We start from the raw sequence: 20,000 nt of genomic DNA on the forward strand, positions 1-20,000 counted from the left end.
AATTACGTGTGGTTCTTATTATCAGCGTTCTCTCTGGGGGGACAATACAAGAAACTTTGTGATGAAACCATCATATTTTGGCACCGGTGCAGGCCTGCGTGACATGGAGACGACGTTCCAGAATCCGCTGCCATTTGGAGCTGAGGCGTGTGGAGGGAACAGTCTCCAAGAGAAAACTGAGAACGGAGAAGGGCTGAGACGCAAGTTTGGTCTTGAGGACTTTACTTTCATCAAGGTTCTTGGCAAGGGCAGCTTTGGGAAGGTGAGCCGTCAGGTGAACCTCAGGGTGTTAAACAGTGCTCTCTCAATGTGGAAGAGTTTGTGCTTGTATGACTAATTGCCTGATAATCGACATTCAACATCAAAGATAATAACTGCACAAGGCAAGGGCAATTTTAGCATGCTAATTTTTCAGGTATACAACTGTGTTCAAAGCAGTTTTCTTCAGCTGCGATATGCAAAGGCAGAATCATTGCCATGCAGAATAATTATACAATTTCACAAGAAACAAGGTTGCTTCCTTCTTAGTGGGTTAACCTTATCATTGAGGAGGTCATAGTACGACTGTCATTTGATGGTTCTCTTCTCAAAGGAATAACAAGAATGACCGCACTGTGGTCACAACCTGCGACAAAATCCGGTGATGGACCGATTGGGAAACACGCATTTAAAGCACTCTTAAAAGATGAACAGCACGATTGGGAAACACATATTTAATGCGCCATTAGAATATAACTCGATACCTCTTATCCATGTCGCCCTCCCCACGGTTATATCAGAATGGCTGATTCATCACATGGTCATGAATTGCTTAACCCCGATATGGGGCCGTTCAAAATACATAATGCTATTTTTTTGTGTAATTTGCATAACGTAACTCTTTCAGCAGAGGCCTGTTGGCCTAATGTGTTAGGCCCATCAAAAAAACCAAGATTGTGGCCATATTATTTTGTCTTGATGCTATGGTGGGTGGAATCAAGCGACAGGTGTGGTCCGACAGCTGCCCGACCAATGGGTGCACATTTCAAAAATCGCCCTCCCCCCAAACCACCCCCAACAACAACATCAATGCGAAGCTCTTGAAGAAACAGAATCCCTTAGCTATACCAAAGCTCTGAATCTATCACCGTGCTGGCAGAATGTTGAGTTTTTAATTATTTTGTACTGAAGGGAGGGTCAGGGTGGAACCACTGCTTGCTTCCTTTTCCCTCTTTGATTCCAGTGTTGTGATGTATCCATGTTTTCTCACCAATCACAACTGACTTAAAAAGTTAATCACCTTGGTTAATGAATCATGCTCACAATTGGGAATAAATTATGCCTCAATGCTTTTTCTCAAATGTCAATCATCTTGGTTGCACCTACCTTGCACCAACCATTTGGAAGTTTCATGTGTCATGAATGATAAACTCAACATCACCAACACTATCGCCCACTTTCTGAACTGATGTGTTGAACGTAAACTCTTCAGTTCTGCAAAATGAGATCCTCAACCCGCATGATATATTATGCATTGTTGAATGAGGTGGTAGTTCTTGCAACATTTGGTTCATTTAGCACACTTTCACCTCAAACTTTAAATTATTTAAACCTATTCAAATACTCATCGACTCGTTTCTGTGAGCGGGGCTCTTTTAACCTGCCGTCAGTGTGAAATCTGTAAGTGAAATAGTCTTTTAACAAAAATTTTAGCACATAAATGAAAGGTGGAAATTCCGACGATGGTTAACCATAATTGTTGAGTTCCTGGATGCAAATCGGACTCATGGAAATATAGGAAATAAGAGAAATAGCCGTCAGTGAGAGGTGTCACTGTCCTACTATTTCCTGTTCATGGAAACCAGCCGTGGATGCACACACACACACACACACACACACACACACACACACACACACACACACTCACTTCTTGTTTTTGTAAAATAAGCAAAAATCTCATTTTTTTTTTTTTTTTTTTTTTTTTTTTTTTTAATACAAGATCGAGGCTCGTGAAAGAGCGAACATTAATCACACAGAAAGACAAACCGACACATAAAACATATAACATAGGGAGCGGTAGACAAGATGGGGGGAGAGGGGGAAGGACACAAACACAACATTTGAGAGCAGGGACCGAGAGACATGGAGACATCGAGAGATCTGAGAGAGGGCGAGGGCTTTGGGGGGGGGGGGGGGCATGGGAAGGGGGCGGTGGGAGAGGTATAAAACATATGGACACTGCCAGGACTTCCAGGAAAGAAGTTGGAATTTCAAACAAGGTGGATCTGGGGTGAATTAGCGGGGGTAGAAAAGATCAAGGTTTTGGATGGGGGAAGATAAGAGATGGTGGTGAACAGCTGTTTTAAAGACCTGGAGGGAGGAGTGGGATTGAAGGGAGTGAGGTAGTTTGTTCCAGAGGCGGGAGAAAAGAGGAATGAAAGAGTGAAGGTGAGCGGAGAGCCGAGATTTCGGCAGTTTAACCATCAGAGGGTTGCTGGCAGATCTTGTGCGACCTGTAGGAATATTTGGGGGACAGAGCACAGAGAGAGCTGGGGGTGCAAGGCCGGAGAGGAGTCGGTAGAAGACAGAAAGACCACCTACCTGCCTGCGGTGAGTGAGTGAAAGGCCCTCAGAGATAGCTTCATCGCGGGAGATTCCAATAATTCTGAAAGCTTTGGTTTCAACAGCGTGAAGCCGAGCTAGGTGTGAGGCAGGAGCACCGGCCCATAGGGGAGAACAGTATTCCATTGAGCTGCGGATGAAAGCCTTGTATGTGGTGAGGAGCTCAGGTGTGCCGAGGAAGGACTTCGCACGACGGAGGATGCCCAGTCGGCGACTGGCTTTGGAGGCCAGCTTGGAAATGTGGTTTTCCCAAGAAAGATCATGGCAGATAGTGAGACCCAAAATCTTGAGCGACAGAACTTCTTGGAGAGGATTGTTGAGAAAGTAGATGGGAGGGTTGTCCAGTCGATCTTTTCGGAGAGACATAGTAAGAGTGTGAGATTTGTCAGGATTGAAAGACATGTTCCACTTGTTTGACCAGTCTGTGATTTTGTCCATATAATTTATCTTGTGGCCGTGAAACCAAACAAACAATCTACTGTATTTATAACAGCTTTCACAACTACCACCCCGTCCCCCTCCCTCAATATGATTAAGTGTAAAATCATCATTTTAAAGTTTATGTCAAACTTGCCCTGTGCATTCACAAGACCCAGATGTATCCTTCCCTTTGGTGTTCAGAAGCACCCAAACCATATACTGTGTCTCCCTCCAACTCGTTCATTGTGCAGAGGCACACCCCAGCTTTCTCTGGGGTACTTTTCCAAGTATCTTTGTCTTGTGTAAGAAGCTTTGCGAGCCATTTTAGGTAGCAATCCTTGTCGCGCACACACGATAGACGTCAACATGCCCTGGAGATTGTTGTTTATAGGGGTTTCTGCACATGCGCGCCAACCATCCATGAGTATATTGACTACGTCATTTTGAAAGTCCCATATTATATTGTTCTGCCCTCTTTATCTTATTTGCCACCATCTTGATTTTCAGCACGTGCATCAATGCAAGAATCTCATGAATACAACAACAACAACAACAACATGCATTTTAAGGCCATTTTCCCTGCTAGAGCGGGGGTTAGCCTTTCGGTCCCCATGACAATCTTCTCCATTTTGCCCTATTTTCTGCATCTCTCCTTGTTAACCCCCTTGCCCGCATTTCTTCTTCCACCATCTTTAGCCAAGTCTTTCTCGGTCTTCCCCGTCCTCGACTTCCTTCTATATTCATTTCCATCACTCTTCTCAACCAGTCACTTTCATCCTTCCTCAACACGTGACCAAACCATCTCAACCTGTTTCTTTTCACAGCATCCATCACAGGCTCTATTCCCATCATCTTTCGCAATTCACCATTTGTCTTCCTCTCTCTCAACGATACTCCGCACATCCACTGAACCATTCGTATTTCAACCCTTTCCAGCCTTCGTTGCTGCTCTACGTTCATTACCCATGTCTCGCTCCCATAAATCATAACACTTCTCACACATGCAGCATACACCTTTCCCTTCAGCTTCAACGACACTCCCCTCCTCATCACCACGCCACTCAGTTCCCGAAACTTCTTCCATGCACATCTCACTCGAGCAACCGTTGCCGAGTCTGATCCACCTTCTCCATTCAGCATGTCTCTGGGGTAGCAAAATGTTTTCACACCTTCCAGCTTCACGCCGTCTCCAAGATCCAACTCAACATTTCCTCCATCTGCAGCTCCCTCTGTGCACACCTTACATTTGAATGTAGCTGCCACACTGGTTAATGACCCTCTCAGACCACTGCATTTTTGATGAACCCACTCAGCGCACATTGTACATTGAATGGAGTTCACCCCGACACCCTTTCTGCACACAGCACACGGCCACTTCCCAGTTCTTTCCACCTCACCACATGCTTTACCACTTGCCATCACCTTCGTCTTTCCGATATTCACCTTCAGACCTTTTGTCTCCATACATTCCTTCCACTTGTTCATCTTTTCCTTCAGTCCATCCATACTTTCCGCAATCAACACCAGATCATCTGCATACAACAACTCCCACGGTAAACCCTCCTTTACGTTCTGAGCCAGCACCTCCATCACAGCTACAAATAGTAGTGGACTTAGTACCGACCCCTGATGCACTCCCACCTTCACCTCAAACTCACCACTGTTCCCGTCCTTCGTCCTTACAGCTGTGCACGCTCTTTTGTACATTGCCATCACTACTCTGATCAAGCATTCCTCCACTCCTAACTTCCTCAATGCCCATGTCAATACTTCGCGTAGAACCCTATCAAATGCTTTCTCCAGATCAACAAACCCAAGAAACAAATTCTTCCTCTTCTCCATGTACTTCTCCTGCAACTGCCAAACAATAAAGAGCGCGTCTGTCGTTCCTCTTCCTGGCATAAATCCAAACTGCATTTCGTCGATCTTCACCTTCTTCCTTATCCTCCTCTCCAACACCCTTTCCAATACCTTCATTCCATGCTCCAATAACTTTATCGCTCGGTACAAGCCACACTCCAGAGGGTCACCTTCCCCCTTGTATAGAAGAATGTCATGAATAATGGGTAGTATTTACCAAAGCTGCATTATAAATACTAGTGAGGCACCTCAACTTCCTAATCTACATAAATACAATTATTTTTTCTCAACCAAATGTTGATGGATTGCTAAGCACCGGAAAGAAGGTGAAGCGACATTGCGGGCCTGAGCTCTTCTCCCCTCATACTGTAAAGAAGGACTTGTACCCGAAATGTTGCTTTACTTTATTTCCATGGTGGTTAGCATACCTCTCGACATTCAGTTGATAACCTTTATTGTCCTTATTTTTCCGCTATGAAAGGTATGCACACTCACCTCTGAGCTGTTTAGCATGGGTTTGAATCTCAGCCCAACTGTAACCTGTCATCTTGGTGTTTCACAGGGAGCGTGATTCACTGATGTGTGTACCGTCCCTCGGATGGACGATAAACTGGGCGTCCCATCTGCCAGCATTAGTTCGTGACCGTTAAATATCCCATGGTGTCTTTCGTGAAGGGTAGGTGAGATATTGCTGGCATCTGAACAAATTCAAAATTCCTACTCTAACCTTCAGGGGGCATTGAATCCAGCAGCACATCTGCACCCTTAGCAAATGATGTGTTGCATACTAAAGGAAAGCACCACCACTTCCTGTTCCACTGCTCTGGTTTGCCATTTTGCACCAACACTTTTGGTATTTTTCCAAAAAGTGAATTCATCTTTTGTGGAGAAAAAAAAATCACTTTAATGATGTACCCAAATTGTGACACTGCTTACTTGTGGAGAGAATTCGCAGGTGAGGCTTTGTTGTTAAGCATCCACAAGTAAGTTACAGGTGCCAAAAATAATTTAATGGAACTCTTTCCTGCCACCAAGGCAGACCGAAAGAATGCTAACCTCTAAAGCCCACTTTAAAGTTTTGACGTGCAGTTTATGGTGACCTCATTTTAGTTTGGAACTCATTCATTTCAGGATATTAGTTTTTATGCCGGTGTTGCGATAACATGTATATGGAAAACCACTATTGCTTCCCAGGTGGAAAAAAAAACTCTGTTTTGATTTTTGTCTTGATTATATTTGTTATTATTCTTATTTGACCTTTTTTGAAGTTGTAATCAACTGGTGGGGAAAATCTATCTGGCAGCAGACAGTGGATGGGTTTAAACTGGAATTGGATAAGGTACCTAAAAGCATTGGCAACAGCAGTAAAAATGTACATGAACATTGGCAGGATTGTGCAGGTTTGATGGGCCTAATAGTCTCGTCTTACATTGAAGTTCTTCGTGTGATTGTCGCAATTTTTAGAGCATTCTTTTGTTTATTTAGTTCCAAAATTAATGAACACTTTTGTTGAACAACCAGTAAAATGGGCCATCACTCAATACCTTTCATTTCATGTCTCATTGTCTCAGCTTTTGTGTTTCAATGAGGGTCATTGGCAGGTTGAGAATAAAAGAAAAAGAAAGAGGTGGGTGGTCGAGAAAATAAAAAAGCCTCTGACTGTTCCCTGGAAAAGACAGAATTGTGCCAACCTTCTCCATTTAACATTCCTTTTGAGAATGTATATCTTGCCAGTTGAGCCCAAAGAGACGTCCACAGCAATTTGTGAACCATTTTGAATGCTGCTACGTGACATTTTGAATAACGACCAACCGGCAAGACAAATTGCTTTCCAAATGCAAACAAACTCGTTTGCTGTCCCTTCATTAACCCCAGACTATTTTGTACATTTTTCTCATTTTTTTTTTCTTCATTAGCCTACTTCATCTTATACCATAAATTTCCCCATATTTGAAAATGATTTTGTAAGCATATTATGGATAAAGATTGCATGTTACCTTGCCTCGGAATGGTTGTCATACGGATGTTTATCCTGAATAAGAATGCATGTTTTCCCGTAAATTTCTGTGAACACATAAGCTTTGGCCAAAGTGCAGCCATGTCGTTTGGGACCACACATGCACAAAGATTTGAATTATGCCCGGATGCAGTATCTATCCTTCGGGTGGTGTCATATTTGCTGGTTGCTTTTATTCCACTGCAAATGCAGTTGACTCTCATCAAGATAATCTTTGAGACCAGTTTTGATAAGTGATGGCCTGATAAATGAAAGGATTACTAAATATTTTATTTTAATTATTCCTTTTTTCTTTTCTTTTTGTAACTTTGTTAGATGGATGTCTCAAAGACTTAATTTTAACTACATGGTATTCATAGAATACCCTATTATCACTTACTCTGCACAGTCAACTTGGGGTAAGCCAACTCTTCTGGTTTTGAAGGGTATTTTTATTATGCCTCCACTGACGAAGTCGCCGGAGGCATTATGTTTTCAGGTTGTTCGTCCGGCTGTCCGTCCGTCCGTCCATCCGTCCATCCGTCCATCCGTGATAGGTTTTCGTTACTATGATAACTTGAAACGACTGAAGGGATCTTAGTCAAATTTGGTGCAGGTATGGACAATGAGGTAAAGATTAACTGATTAGATTTTGGGGTCACATGGTGAAAGGTCAAAGGTCAGTCTGTAATATGTCGATAACTTGAGAACGGCTGAAGTGATCTAATTCAAACTTGGTACAGGTATGTATAATGATGTAAAGATTAAGTGATTCATTTTTTGGGACAAAGGACAAAGTCCATAATAGGTCTATAACTTGAGAATGGCTAAAGGGATTTAATTCAAATTTGGTACAGATATGTATAATCATGTAAAGATTAACCGAGTAGATTTTGGGGTCAAGAGGTCAAAGATCAGTGATCAGGTCAGGTAGAAATGTGATAACTTGAGAACAGCTGAATGTATTTAAAACAAACTTGGTACAAGTAGAATAATGATGTAATAATGTGGGCGGAGGCATATCGATCGACGTCGTAATGTCGAAGTGCCGTTCTAGTTGGATCCAATATGGCTGCCAGACCACGTGAGCGATGACGTCATAAGTTTCCATTCTCTAACATAATTGTTGCATAGATCACGCTCAATAAATTTCAAACTGATCAGATTAAGCGTTTTCCCTGTCAAATTATGACGTCATCATTAAGGCATCAGTGACGTCATCATTAAGGCATCAGTGACGTCATCGTTAACAACACCTATTCCCCATGCGGAGTTCTTTACAATGAGCCATATTTCAATTTTTTCCATCGAGCAGTTTTGGAGATATAGAGGTGCAACGTTTTTCGGTTTTTCCAAGATGGCGCCTGTACCATGTGACCTATGATGTGATAATTATCATTAAAATATTCTACAGGAGGACGCGCTCTTACGGTGTAAATTTCGTGTCCATCAGACCAACAGTTGCAGAGAACAAAATATTCATACTGATCGGATGAAGTGTTGAACTTGTCGAATTATGACGTTATAATTAAGGCACCGATGACATCATCATTAACATATCTTATTCCCCATGGGGATTACTTGACAATGAGCCATGTTTCAATTTTTTGCATTGAGCGGTTTGGGAGATATAGAGGTGTAACTTTTTTCCAAGATGGCGTCCACAACCACGTGACCGATGATGTCATAAATATAAATAAAAAAATGATATGGGCGGAGGCGCTCCTATGGTAGAAATTCGTGTCAATCGGACCAACGGTTGCCGAGAAAATGAATTTTTAAAATGCAGACACGCCACATGTATGTGCAGTCGAATGCCTTTCCCTGCTTTTCACTTCGCAAGTGCAGGGTATTGAGCTGTTGCCCTATTTTAACTACATTTAAGGGCTAATCTGGTTTTGGAGACAAATATGTCAAAAATGAAAGTTGCTCTATCTGTAGAAGGAGTATTAAGGATGGTTAGGCTCTCTAAGGATTTCATTGTATAACACTGTACACACTACTTACGATGACGCTGTGTTCCAAACTGATTCCTTGTTTTCTTTTTTTTTCTTCTGACGTTATATGACAAATAGTGTTGAAATTATCTTGCTATTTTATTGTTCAATTCAAATTATCTTGTTCAACTCTTGGGCACGTTTTGATACTAATTTTGTAAAAATCGTATCTGCAGTTGCCACGGAATCCGTACCTCCCCCACGCTTTTAAAAGGTCAAAAATAACCCGGCTTGATTAGGACTAACATTAAAAGCCTGTGTTTAAAATGTAAATTCAATCAACTTCAGTGGTTGCACCTGTCACCTTGTCCAAATCTGTAGTTATTTTAATCTCTTTATTCCTTTTTCTCTTTTTTTTTTTTGGAAAGTGACCAATGTGACAAAAGCTAAATACATTTGATCTTTTGGACGATTGCCTATTGAGAATTTTCCCACTGTTAAGGTTATTGAGTCCATTAGAAAAGAGAGTGTCAGATCTCATCTCTCCTCTTTCTTGCTTATCACGGAACATTAATGTGGGTTTTTTTCTGATTTGGGCTTGGACATGCTACGTCTGACCCAGCAATGGCAAGGTGATTTAGCTCACAGACGAGATTTCTCTGTAAAAACCGGCAGCTAGTTTACATACTCATAATGAGAATGTGTTGGGCTAGCGGCTAGGGTGCCGGCTTCAGATCCTAGGATCCTGGGTTCGAATCCCGGTCGATCGCTGAATTAACGCCAGGGGGGTTGACTCAGCCTGTCATCCTTCTGAGGTCGGCAAATTGAGTACCAGTTCACTGGTAATTCCCTGTTTGTCGTTAAAGGCAGCAAAAAGGGTTGGCGTCAGGAAGGGCATCCGGCCGTAAAACATTGCTTCAAAAAGGGGACCAAAAAACAATATTCACGGTTCCACGGTTCCGAACCGTGGAACCAACTTGTGACAAACTGTGAAACTGTGAAACTGTGAAACTGTGAAAACTGTGAAAAAACTGTGTGAAAAAACAAACTGTGAAAAACTGTGAAACTGTGAAAACTGTGAAACTGTGAAACCAACCAAACAACCGTGAAATTCACGAACCACGGTTCCCGAAAAAGGCCAACCCCCGCTTTGCGGGGAAAAATGGCCTCTAAAGGTGGTTATTTATTATATATTTTAATGAGAAGGCCATTTCCAGCTGTTAAACTTAAAGCTGGAGTTTAAAAAATAAAATTCAATGAAAGTTAAAAAGAATGGATTTCACCTTTTGATTATTTGGGGAAAGTGTGATTGATAAACTAGCTGTTAAAGATGTACATTAAAAAAAGTATCTGCAATCGATAAAACTGATCCTTCAATCATGCGGAAATCAAATTCGGAACTTTCCCACTTTACTGCTTACCACTGTCTCTCTCTCATAATGAACACTCTGCTGATTGGACGGCACCATCCAGTAGGACTCCCAGCCCAGCTCAGAATTAATTGCGCCCAATGAAGATGCTTCTTTGTTCGTTCAACAGACATACTTTCTTTCCCAAGTGTGGAAAACACGAAAGATCTTGGATATCGCTTGCTCTTTTTCACAGTGTTGCGCACCCCGCTCCTCTTTCCAAACTTCCCCTCCTCCTCCGAATGCAGGCATTATCAAAGGCTGACCGTTGGCACAGGAACGTTCCGGCGACAGACGCAGTATATCATCGGTGTATAATTGCTCCACAGGCCTTTAAAGGGTGAAATTGTCTTCCAAACAGACATTTTCAATGTATGCAGAAGAACAGTTCCTTGGCTCCTACCATGATCATGTTTTCCCTTTAATCTTATTGGGATGCTGGCATATCAACAAGGATCTCCTTGCTGGATGAGACATTTTTGCTCTTCATTGGGTGATCCATCAAATCAGATTGGCTTGTTACTGTTTAATGGGCATTTGTGCTGCTCCTTCTTGGATTCCTGCTGCTTACATGTAGCCTTGATTTATAGTTTGTGGGTTTTCAATTCGTGCCTGTGGCATTTTTACATTTACCTTGATCTGCCAATGAAAATAAAAAACACATTCAGAGGAGCATTAAAACTGGTGGTTCTGTTGGGCCTCACTGCTTACTGAAGATTTCACTGAGATGGTCTCTTACTAGAAGCTGTGTCCAACATCTGGGTTTTAAACGCTGAAAATGGTGGATCCATGCTGAGAATCTAAAGGTATAGGTTTGAATATTAATCTTTGACTGTTTGAATATTTATATTTTTATTGACTGTCCCTAAACCTCTGTTGATTTTACAAGCTTTGTAATAGGTGCTTGAGTGTCTAATATGCAAATTAGATGACAAGACAGCCAACGGAGATCTTAGATTAAATACACACAAAACATCTAAATATTCTGGCAGTCCAAACCCTCAATGATCTATATTTGAGATTCGAACCTCATCCTCATGCAGTTAGTGCTCTGCTTGGGTAACATCACCCCATTGGTATGTACCTACGTGTTTGTGGCAGGTGCTGCTAGCTGAGCGGCATGCAACTGACGAGGTCTATGCTGTGAAGGTTCTAAAGAAGGACGCCATTATGCAGGATGATGATGTGGACTGCACGATGACAGAAAAACGAGTGCTCACCCTAGGGGGACAGCATCCCAATCTAACGCACCTCTTCTGCTGTTTCCAAACACGGGTATGTCTGGTGTGCACTCTGTGAATATGTTTGATGTTCATGACTTATGTATTCCTATTATTCGACACGGGCATTCTCTATACCTACAGGTTCGTGGGTTTCTGTTTGTTTTCCCTCTAAATTGACTATTTCAGTTAAATTATTTTATTTTACCTTTACCTCTGCCACGGAAGGTGGGCGGAGGTTTTTTTCACCCCTGTCTGTTTGTTTGTTTGTCTGTGAACAGAATATCTCAAAAGGTTGTGGACAGATTCGGACGAAATTATGGTGGAGAGGTTAGATGTGTGACAAGGACGAAATGACCAGATTTTGGTGAACATCCGAATCCGGATCAGATAATTTTTTAAGCACAGTATTCTAAACAGACATTTCTCAACAGATTTCATCATTGAGAGATAGGGCCAAAAATGATATATAACACGATATCTCGAAACGTTATGGACCGATTCGGATGGAATGTAGTGCATAGGTTTCTTGTGTGAGAAGGATGAATCAATTAGATTTTGGTTAAGATCCAAATCCGGATACGAGAATTTTAAATTTTTTGAACGATTCGTCACCATTGAGTTGTCAGGCCAAAAACGATCTATGTCATGATATTTCAAAAAGTTGTGGACGGACTATGACAAAATTAGGTGGATGAATTGGTGAGGCAACCAGCACAAGTCGATTTGATTGTGGTTCAGATCTGATTCTTGATCTTTTTTTTTTTTTTTTTTTTTTTTTTTTGTATACTGAATCGAGGCTCGTGAAAGAGCTAACATTAACTTCACAAACAAATCGACCAGACAAACAAAATACACAAAAAGAGGGAGCGGAAGACAAGATGGGGAGAAAAGGGGAAGCACACACACACAACATCCGAGAGCAGGGAGATGTGTGGAAGGGAGAGGGCCCGGGGGGAGGAGGCGTGGGAAGGGGGGGTGGGGGGGAGGGAGAAGTATAAAGCACAAGGACACCAAGGACTTCCAGGACAAAAGTTGGTATTTCAAAAAGTGGAATTGGGGTGAAATTAGCGGGGGTAGAAAAGATCAAGGTTTTGGATGGGGGAAGATAAGAGATGGTGGTGAACAGCTGTTTTAAAGACTTGGAGGGTGGAGTGGAATTGAAGAGAGTGAGGGAGTTTGTTCCAGAGGTGGGAGAAAAGAGGAATGAAGGAGTGAAGGTGAGCAGAGAGTCTTGATTTTGGCAGTTTAACCAAAAGAGGGTTGCAGACAGATCTTGTGCGACCTGTAGGAATATTTGCGGGACAGAGCCCAGAGAGAGCTGGGGGGGCAAGGCCAGAGAGGAGTCGGTAGAAGACGGAAAGACCACCAACCTGCCTGCGGTGAGTGAGTGAGAGGCCCTTGGAGTTAGCTTCATCGCGGGAGATTCCAATGATTCTGAATGCTTTGGTTTCAACAGCGTGAAGGCGAGCTAGGTGTGAGGCAGGAGCACCAGCCCAGAGGGGAGAGCAGTATTCCATTGAGTTGCGGATGAAAGCCTTGTATGTGGTGAGGAGCTCAGGTGTGCCAAGGAAGGACTTCGCACGACGGAGGATGCCCAGTCGGCGACTGGCTTTGCAGGCCAGATTTGAAATGTGGTTTTTCCAGGAAAGATCATGGCAGATAGTGAGACCCAAAAGCTTGAGTGACAGAACTTATTGGAGAGGATTATTCAGAAAGTGGATGGGAGGGTTGTCCAGTCGGTCTTTTCGGAGAGACATCGTAAGAGTGTGAGATTTGTCAGGATTGAAAGACATGTTCCACTTGTTTGCCCAGTCTGTGATTTTGTCAAGGTCTGCAGAGAGTGAGGAGGCTGCAGACTGCCGATCTGAGGGATGAAGAATGGAGCGACAGAGAGTAGAGTCGTCAGCAAAGAGATAGAGAGGATTTTCAAGAGAGTCAGAGAGATCATTGATGAAGACCAGAAAAAGCACAGGGCCCAGAACACTGCCTTGGGGAACTCCAGCCTGAACAGGAAGAGGAGATGAGAGAAACCCATTCAGGGCCACACGTTGACGACGACTAGAGAGGAAGTCCGCCAGCCATGCGTGGAGATTTCCATGGATACCAAAAGAGGAGAGTTTGGTGAGCAGAGCGGGGTGCCAGACCGTCTGGCCTCTATCATCAGATACCAAATGCAAACTGTACAGCCTGGTGGAGGTATGCTGTCCACCAAGTGCCGTTTGTTCTAGGTTTCTTTTTTTACTTTTTTATACATACATATATACAGGTATGTGTGTGTGTGTGTGTGTGTGTGTGTGTGTGTGTGTGTGTGTGTGTGTGTGTGTGTGTGTGTGTGTGTGTGTGTGTGTGTGTGTGTATGTATGGGAGGATGTATGGGACACACACACACATTATATATAAATATATATAAACGCGAGGTGTGTGTGTGTGTGTGTGTGTGTGTGTGTGTGTGTGTGTGTGTGTGTGTGTGTGTGTGTGTGTGTGTGTGTGTGTGTGTGTGTGTGTGTGTGTGTGTGTGTGTGTGTCCGTGTGTCCGTGTCCAGTTTTTGTGTCTGCGTTTTATTCAGAGGTGGCTGAATGGATCTTCATCAAACTTTCAGAGGTTCATCAGTGAGTGCCTGGGAGTGTTTCAGGCAAAAAAAATTTTTTTTGGAAAAAACAAAGTTCGTTTTTTCAGAGTTACAAAAAATAAAAAAATCGCTCGATAGTGCCGAAGCCTTTTTAAATTAACGACAGTTATATACAAGTACACATTCGCATAAAAAAACAAAAAACAATTACCAGACATTTGAATACAAATAAATCAAACAATTCCGGAAGTGTACGAATTTGGTAGTACGGTCTCTTCTTCTTCCTGATCGGCATCACACTTAACTCAGAAACGTGAGCCACATTCACTCAGAAACGTGAGCCACATTCACTCAGAAACGTGAGCCTTTCCCCTTCCTCTCCTGCCTTCCCCCTCCCCTTGCCTCCCCTTCCCCCCCCCCCTCCACTCCCCCTCCCCCGACCCCTGCCCCTCTATTCGCTCTTGTATCAACATCTGTAACATCTCTTCTTTTACCTCGACCTTGCATATTGCCCAAGCTTGACATTGGTCGGCGGCTGAGCATAAGTCATGCGCTCTTCTTGCCCGCCAATCGAGCATCACATACTTCAAATGTTTTCGGACAGGGGGTAAAAGTCCTTCCATGAACAAACTTGTGAGCAGAATTTGCAGAATAGTCGCTACATCTGCGAACCCCCCATGAGTGACTCGAGCCCATGTTAGTCGGTCCAAAAAATCACTGGCCTTCTAATCCCTTCGCTGGCAATTTTTATAAACCTTATCCTAATCTTGATCAGGCGGCAGAAGCTCGTCCCGTATCGCATTGAAAGGGTATAGACTTCAGCCTCCCATACCCCTGGTTCCTCACCTCCTGCTCGGTCCACCGGCCAGTTGGCAGTTAACGTCGCCAAACTCCACTTGGAAGCATGTGGTTGCACATTATCCCTACGTCCCAGTGATTAAGGCCGTGATTCTCAAACCATTCAACTAACTTCTCCCTCGCTCGGTGTGGTTCTGTTAACAGGGGCTTCATGGTTCTTTCCATAGCTGTCAACTCAATTTCCTTCCATGGTACCTGTACAATATGCACAGCCTGGATCCCCTCCGCGTTTGGGGGTCTCAGCCATATTTCGCGCGTTGGCATAGTTAGTAGGGGAGGAGGTCCATTCGTGGGTTTTGCATCTGCCATTTCCATCTGGACCCCCCCCCCCCCTACCATGGGGTCCATAGCAAATGAGCTTCCGAATGGGTTGGTGGGAAAACGGTGAAAGGGGAGGGATAGCTGCCGAGGCTTCCGATCCGGGCCCTTTCCCTGGTTCCATTATTTGGGCCAGTTCTGCGATCAGGGCTCGGTAGGGATTCCCAGCCACTCCTGTCCCCAGCAGGGCTGGTCTCCCTTGTGGTTCTGTGGTCTCCACTGGTCTCACTCCCCATTGGGGAGGCCCTGCCGCGACTACCTGTCATACTGCCGGCAGCATCCTTTGCACTTCCTCTATGGTATCCTGTGCATTTTAAAGTCTTCCCATCAAACTGGCCTTTTCAGATAGATCCTCTCGACAGAGGCATTCCTCAGCCCACCAGCTGAACCATTTCCAGTGTACTTTAGATGTAGTGATCACTTTTTTCTCCTTCCTACTCAATATAACGATGTTACAATCCCGCAAGGTCAGCCGTGGTGTACATCTGCCTCTGTACCTGCGCGCATGTCTACGAGAGGCTGTGGGGATCTCCCAGAAATACAGGTTTTTCATTGGCTGTCAGAGGGTATTTCCACGTACGTCATAGCCGATGACGTAGTGGAATGCTCGCGCTTCTAACCTCGTTTTCGAATTTTCACGAGACCTCTTCAATTTCTGTCATACGATCGACTTGAAAGTTTTGCTTGTGTTCAGCGCTTTTCAAATCAACGATCGCATGTTCCGGACAAAATAAAAGTTATGTTGGACGTTTTTTCAACATGTTATCTAGTTTGTGGTGGAATTTCATTGCAATCTGATGATGCGAAGTAAGATATTTTGGCCCCGATATCGGGATTTCCTGACATAATTTTGCAAAAAAATGATTATTTTAATCATCTTGAGAGTGGACATTTCATTTCTTTACCTGTCTGTAACAGCATCTAATACAACAGTGTTAAAGTTCTGATCTTGAGAATAAAACAATTTTTAATTTTCAAGGCAGTCTGGGTGTTTATTACAATTTCCGTCACGATTGTTAATTAGGTAATTAGGTACTTAATTAGGTAATTAATTAATTATGTAATTCAATTTCAGGTCATCCAAAGTAAGATGTATCATATCTTTTGTAGAATGCTTCAATCTATAATAACTGAAAGTTTCATTCAGTTCTCTTCATTTTTAAGGAAGTTATGGGCTTTTATGTCATTAAATTGACTGTCCTCGATCACAGCTTTTGTTTTAAGTTAATGGAAAAACAATAGGAAAGAAGATGATAATTTCCGAGTATAAAAATGACCATAACTTCTTTAATACTGAAGATATGAAAGTGAATTGGGTATCAAATTAAAGGTCTTTCCATGCTTTATCTGATGCTATAAATTACAGGCTTGATTTTTAACATCTCAAAATTTTGTAACATTCCTACTCAATACTTTGCGTAAATTTTCAATGCACTCGCGTTTAAATGTCCCCTCCATCGGGAACACCAATCTGTCATTTTTGCTTCCCTGTGTCCATGCATTCCACAGTTCTATATCCCTTACAGCTTTTTCCCCATGCTTTTAAAACATATACTCCGTGGCTGGTCCGTCCTCGGGGACATTCGGGCCACCAGATGTTCCTTGTCCATTACCCATCCTGCTGGTATTAATTCCCTTACTTCGCAACCTGTTAGGTTATAGGGGGGTGCCCCTTATTTGCCCCCCCCCCCCCCCACTGGCTGGTGCACGGCAATACCCGTAGAGTGTTGCCGTCGCTCAGGTCCTCAAGGCAGAGTACCCTCTCTGGCCTCTCAGCAGGATGTCCTGGGTGTGTATGCGAGTGTACAGACTGTCTTTCAAGGCTGCCTCTTTAAAACACTCGCAGCGTGTCCGAGTGTCCAGGCTGTTAACCAAGCCTCCTGGAAACCCTCAAGTGCTCGGGGCCCCAAGCCACTTGAATCTTACCCCCTTATCTTTAACAAATCTCTGGACTCTGTCAAACGTTCCGTTTACCTTCCATTAAGATCTGCACCGGAGATCAAGCAAAGACAGAACCCTTCACTCAATGGCGGAAAGTCACCGTTCTACCGAGAAAGTTCTCACCTCTCTATTGGGCACCTGGAAACCTTGCCACCATCGAGCAACGACGTCGTCTCTCCCCGCTCCGGGCGAATCCCATCCTTTGTAGCCAGCTTTGTCGTGGGTTTGAATCCCTTTCCCCAGAATAAGCACCTTATAGAACTCGGACAGTGTACAAGAGGTTTATTATAGATAAGAATACATGCATGGAAGACGTTGGCGTGGCGTGTAGGCCAGTCACACCACATTACAGTGACATCAGAGTCCTCACACAGCCGGCCCCAACAAATCTCAGCGAGCCACAACCCGTGTCGGCTTAATATACTTTCTTCTAGGATCAGGGAACTCAAAACAACATCCTGTGTTCAAATCCCTTCCCAAGGACACAGACTGCCGCCTCAAAGAGAAATTGTACAAAGTTGACAGGGCAAGATAAGTCTCATTCGGTAGGAATGTCTTGCCAAGGCCAAAGCATCCTCCAGCAAGATAATAACCCCAAACACACCTCCAGGCAATGTCAAAACTACCTTTGAGGAAAAGAACAAGACGGTAGGCTTCAAATCATGGAATGGCCAGCACAGTCTCCAGACTTAAACCCCATCGAGTTAGTTTGGGATGAATTGGACAGAAGGTAAAAAGCAAAGCAACCTACAAGTGCAACACATTTGTGGGAACTTCTGCAACAGTGTTGGGAAGAACTTCCCGAACAATATTTGATTTCCATTGTAGAAAGAATGCCACGAGTGTGTTCGGCGGTTATATCTACAAAAGGTGGCTACTTTGCAGAGTCAAAAATGTAAATTAAATTTTGTTAAACAAAATGATTCTATGATTTTTTTTTTCTCAAATTGTTTATTTGTTATATGCTTAATTTCAGAGTACATTGAGACATTAAACTGTGTAAATTTCGGGGAAAGGGAGGGGAAAGTGGAAAGGGGAGGGGGGAGGGGGAAATGGAGAGGGAGGGGGAGGGGGAGGGGGAAAAGGGAGGGGGGAGGGGGAAAATGGAGGGGGAGGGGGGAGGGGGAAAAGGGGGGGGGAGGGGGAAAAGGGAGGGGGAGGGGGAAATAGAGGGGGAGGGGAGAAGGGGAGGGGTAGGGGGAAGGGGGAGGGAAGGGGATGGCCAGTCAACAATGACGTTGCAGTTCTCATGGTCGGAGAGCAGCACAACAATCGGACATAGTCCTGCATATTCGCAACAGCACGAAGCGGATTTTGGAGACTCACCGATTCTGTGACGTCCTCCAGTACCGGCGTTGCCGGGCGGGGGAAGGGAGACCCGTACATTCCCAACCCGTACATTCGCCCTCTCGACTCAAGCTCACTCGGACAAAAGCCTCGCACAAATTACACCGTGAAGGCCCAATGGTCATGTCTATGCCACAAATCACGGGCGCACTGAATTGAAAATATATAGAATGCTCATACTCCGTGAAAAGTGAAGCCGCCGTGTCGCCATCTTGGTCAGCACGACTCGACCAACTCGCTTCGCGGATCTCGTTTTGTGCGGCAAGAAACTGCTCCAATCGGTTACGGAAGGGTTGTGGAAAGACGTTTCACAGCTGTTTCAAAGACATTTAATTCATATCGCACAAAATCGATACAAAACACGATCGCATAAAAGGTGAAGTGACGTGTGACGGGATGGAACATCACGTGATCGCTCTGAGCGAATCAGTCTGGCGGCGGAATGGAACATCACGTGATCGCTCTGAGCGAATCAGCGAGCTGCTCTGGAACCGGCTGAGATTAGCGGGTACTTCGCTGAAATGCGCTGAGGTAAATATGAATAAAAAATATGGATCGTCAAATATTTTGAGTTCGGCCATGTTCGTCCCACGCTCAATGGCCATGTCTATGTCAAATATCAAGCACGTAAGCCTCTCCGTTTAGGAGTCTATCGGTAACATTACACACACACACACACACACACACAAACTGTGTTTTATATATATATAGATATATATATATATATTTATATATATATATATATATATATACATATATATCTATATAATAATAGCGTAAGGACTCGACTTTGTTATCCCTTTTACGCCGCACCCAGTGACCCGATGCCCACGGCACAAATGGATTTACGATCTACGAACCGCGCTCTTTGTTTATCACGTACAGCCATATTCGAAAAATCTGAATTAGCCAACGTTGGGGCCCAAAAGCATCCGATTAACGGCCGATACGACGCCATCTTATGACGCCATCGTATTGGCGTCTGCTGGGTGAAGGCGCAGCAAGCCGTCCGCTGATTGGACAGTCGAAGGCGACAGCAAGCCGTCCACTGAGTGGACAATCCAGAGCATGCATTCCGCCATTTGTGCCGGTGTCATCGATTGCGGTGTACGCTAACCTCATCAGGTGGGTTTACCATAATTTATTCCATATACTGTGATTACGACGAAGTGAAACCGATCAGCAGCCCATCAGTATCATATAAAGCAATAAATAACAAGGCTTCAGCTTCTGAAAGCTTAAAACAAAGTGTACTTCACCGAGTGACGAAACATAGGCGTAGGCCAAGGCCTACCTATCCAGTTGTTGTTTCCGTTGTGGCCATGATCTCAACAAATGGCGTAGGCCATGTGGCGTCGGGTAGGTCATGATCAGCCCCCCCCCCCCCCCTTTCGTTTCACCAACTCCTGCATCTGCCACCCTTCATGATTATCAAAGTAGGCTTTACCCTGTTCACGATAAGGTAGAAATCAGTGAGTTGTATACGAAGAGATAAAATGATGGCATTGACTTTGAGACGG

The 20,000-nt window shown here is 43.9% G+C and overlaps 1 protein-coding gene across 5 annotated transcripts in view; it reads left to right on the top strand.

Moving 5' to 3' along the window:
• LOC137432254 (protein kinase C epsilon type) overlaps window positions 1–20,000 on the top strand; it is a 238,626-nt gene that overhangs the window by 175,985 nt on the left and 42,641 nt on the right. For all 5 annotated transcript variants that reach the window (XM_068124047.2, XM_068124038.2, XM_068124030.2 and 2 more), the window contains 2 exons: window positions 93–262; window positions 11,325–11,498. In XM_068124047.2, coding sequence (XP_067980148.1) covers window positions 93–262; window positions 11,325–11,498 — 344 coding nt within the window. The remainder of the gene's footprint in view (window positions 1–92; window positions 263–11,324; window positions 11,499–20,000) is intronic.

This window comes from Myxine glutinosa, chromosome 1 (genome assembly GCF_964187855.1).
Source record: "Myxine glutinosa chromosome 1, kmMyxGlut1.1, whole genome shotgun sequence".
Taxonomy (NCBI): Eukaryota; Metazoa; Chordata; class Myxini; order Myxiniformes; family Myxinidae; genus Myxine; species Myxine glutinosa.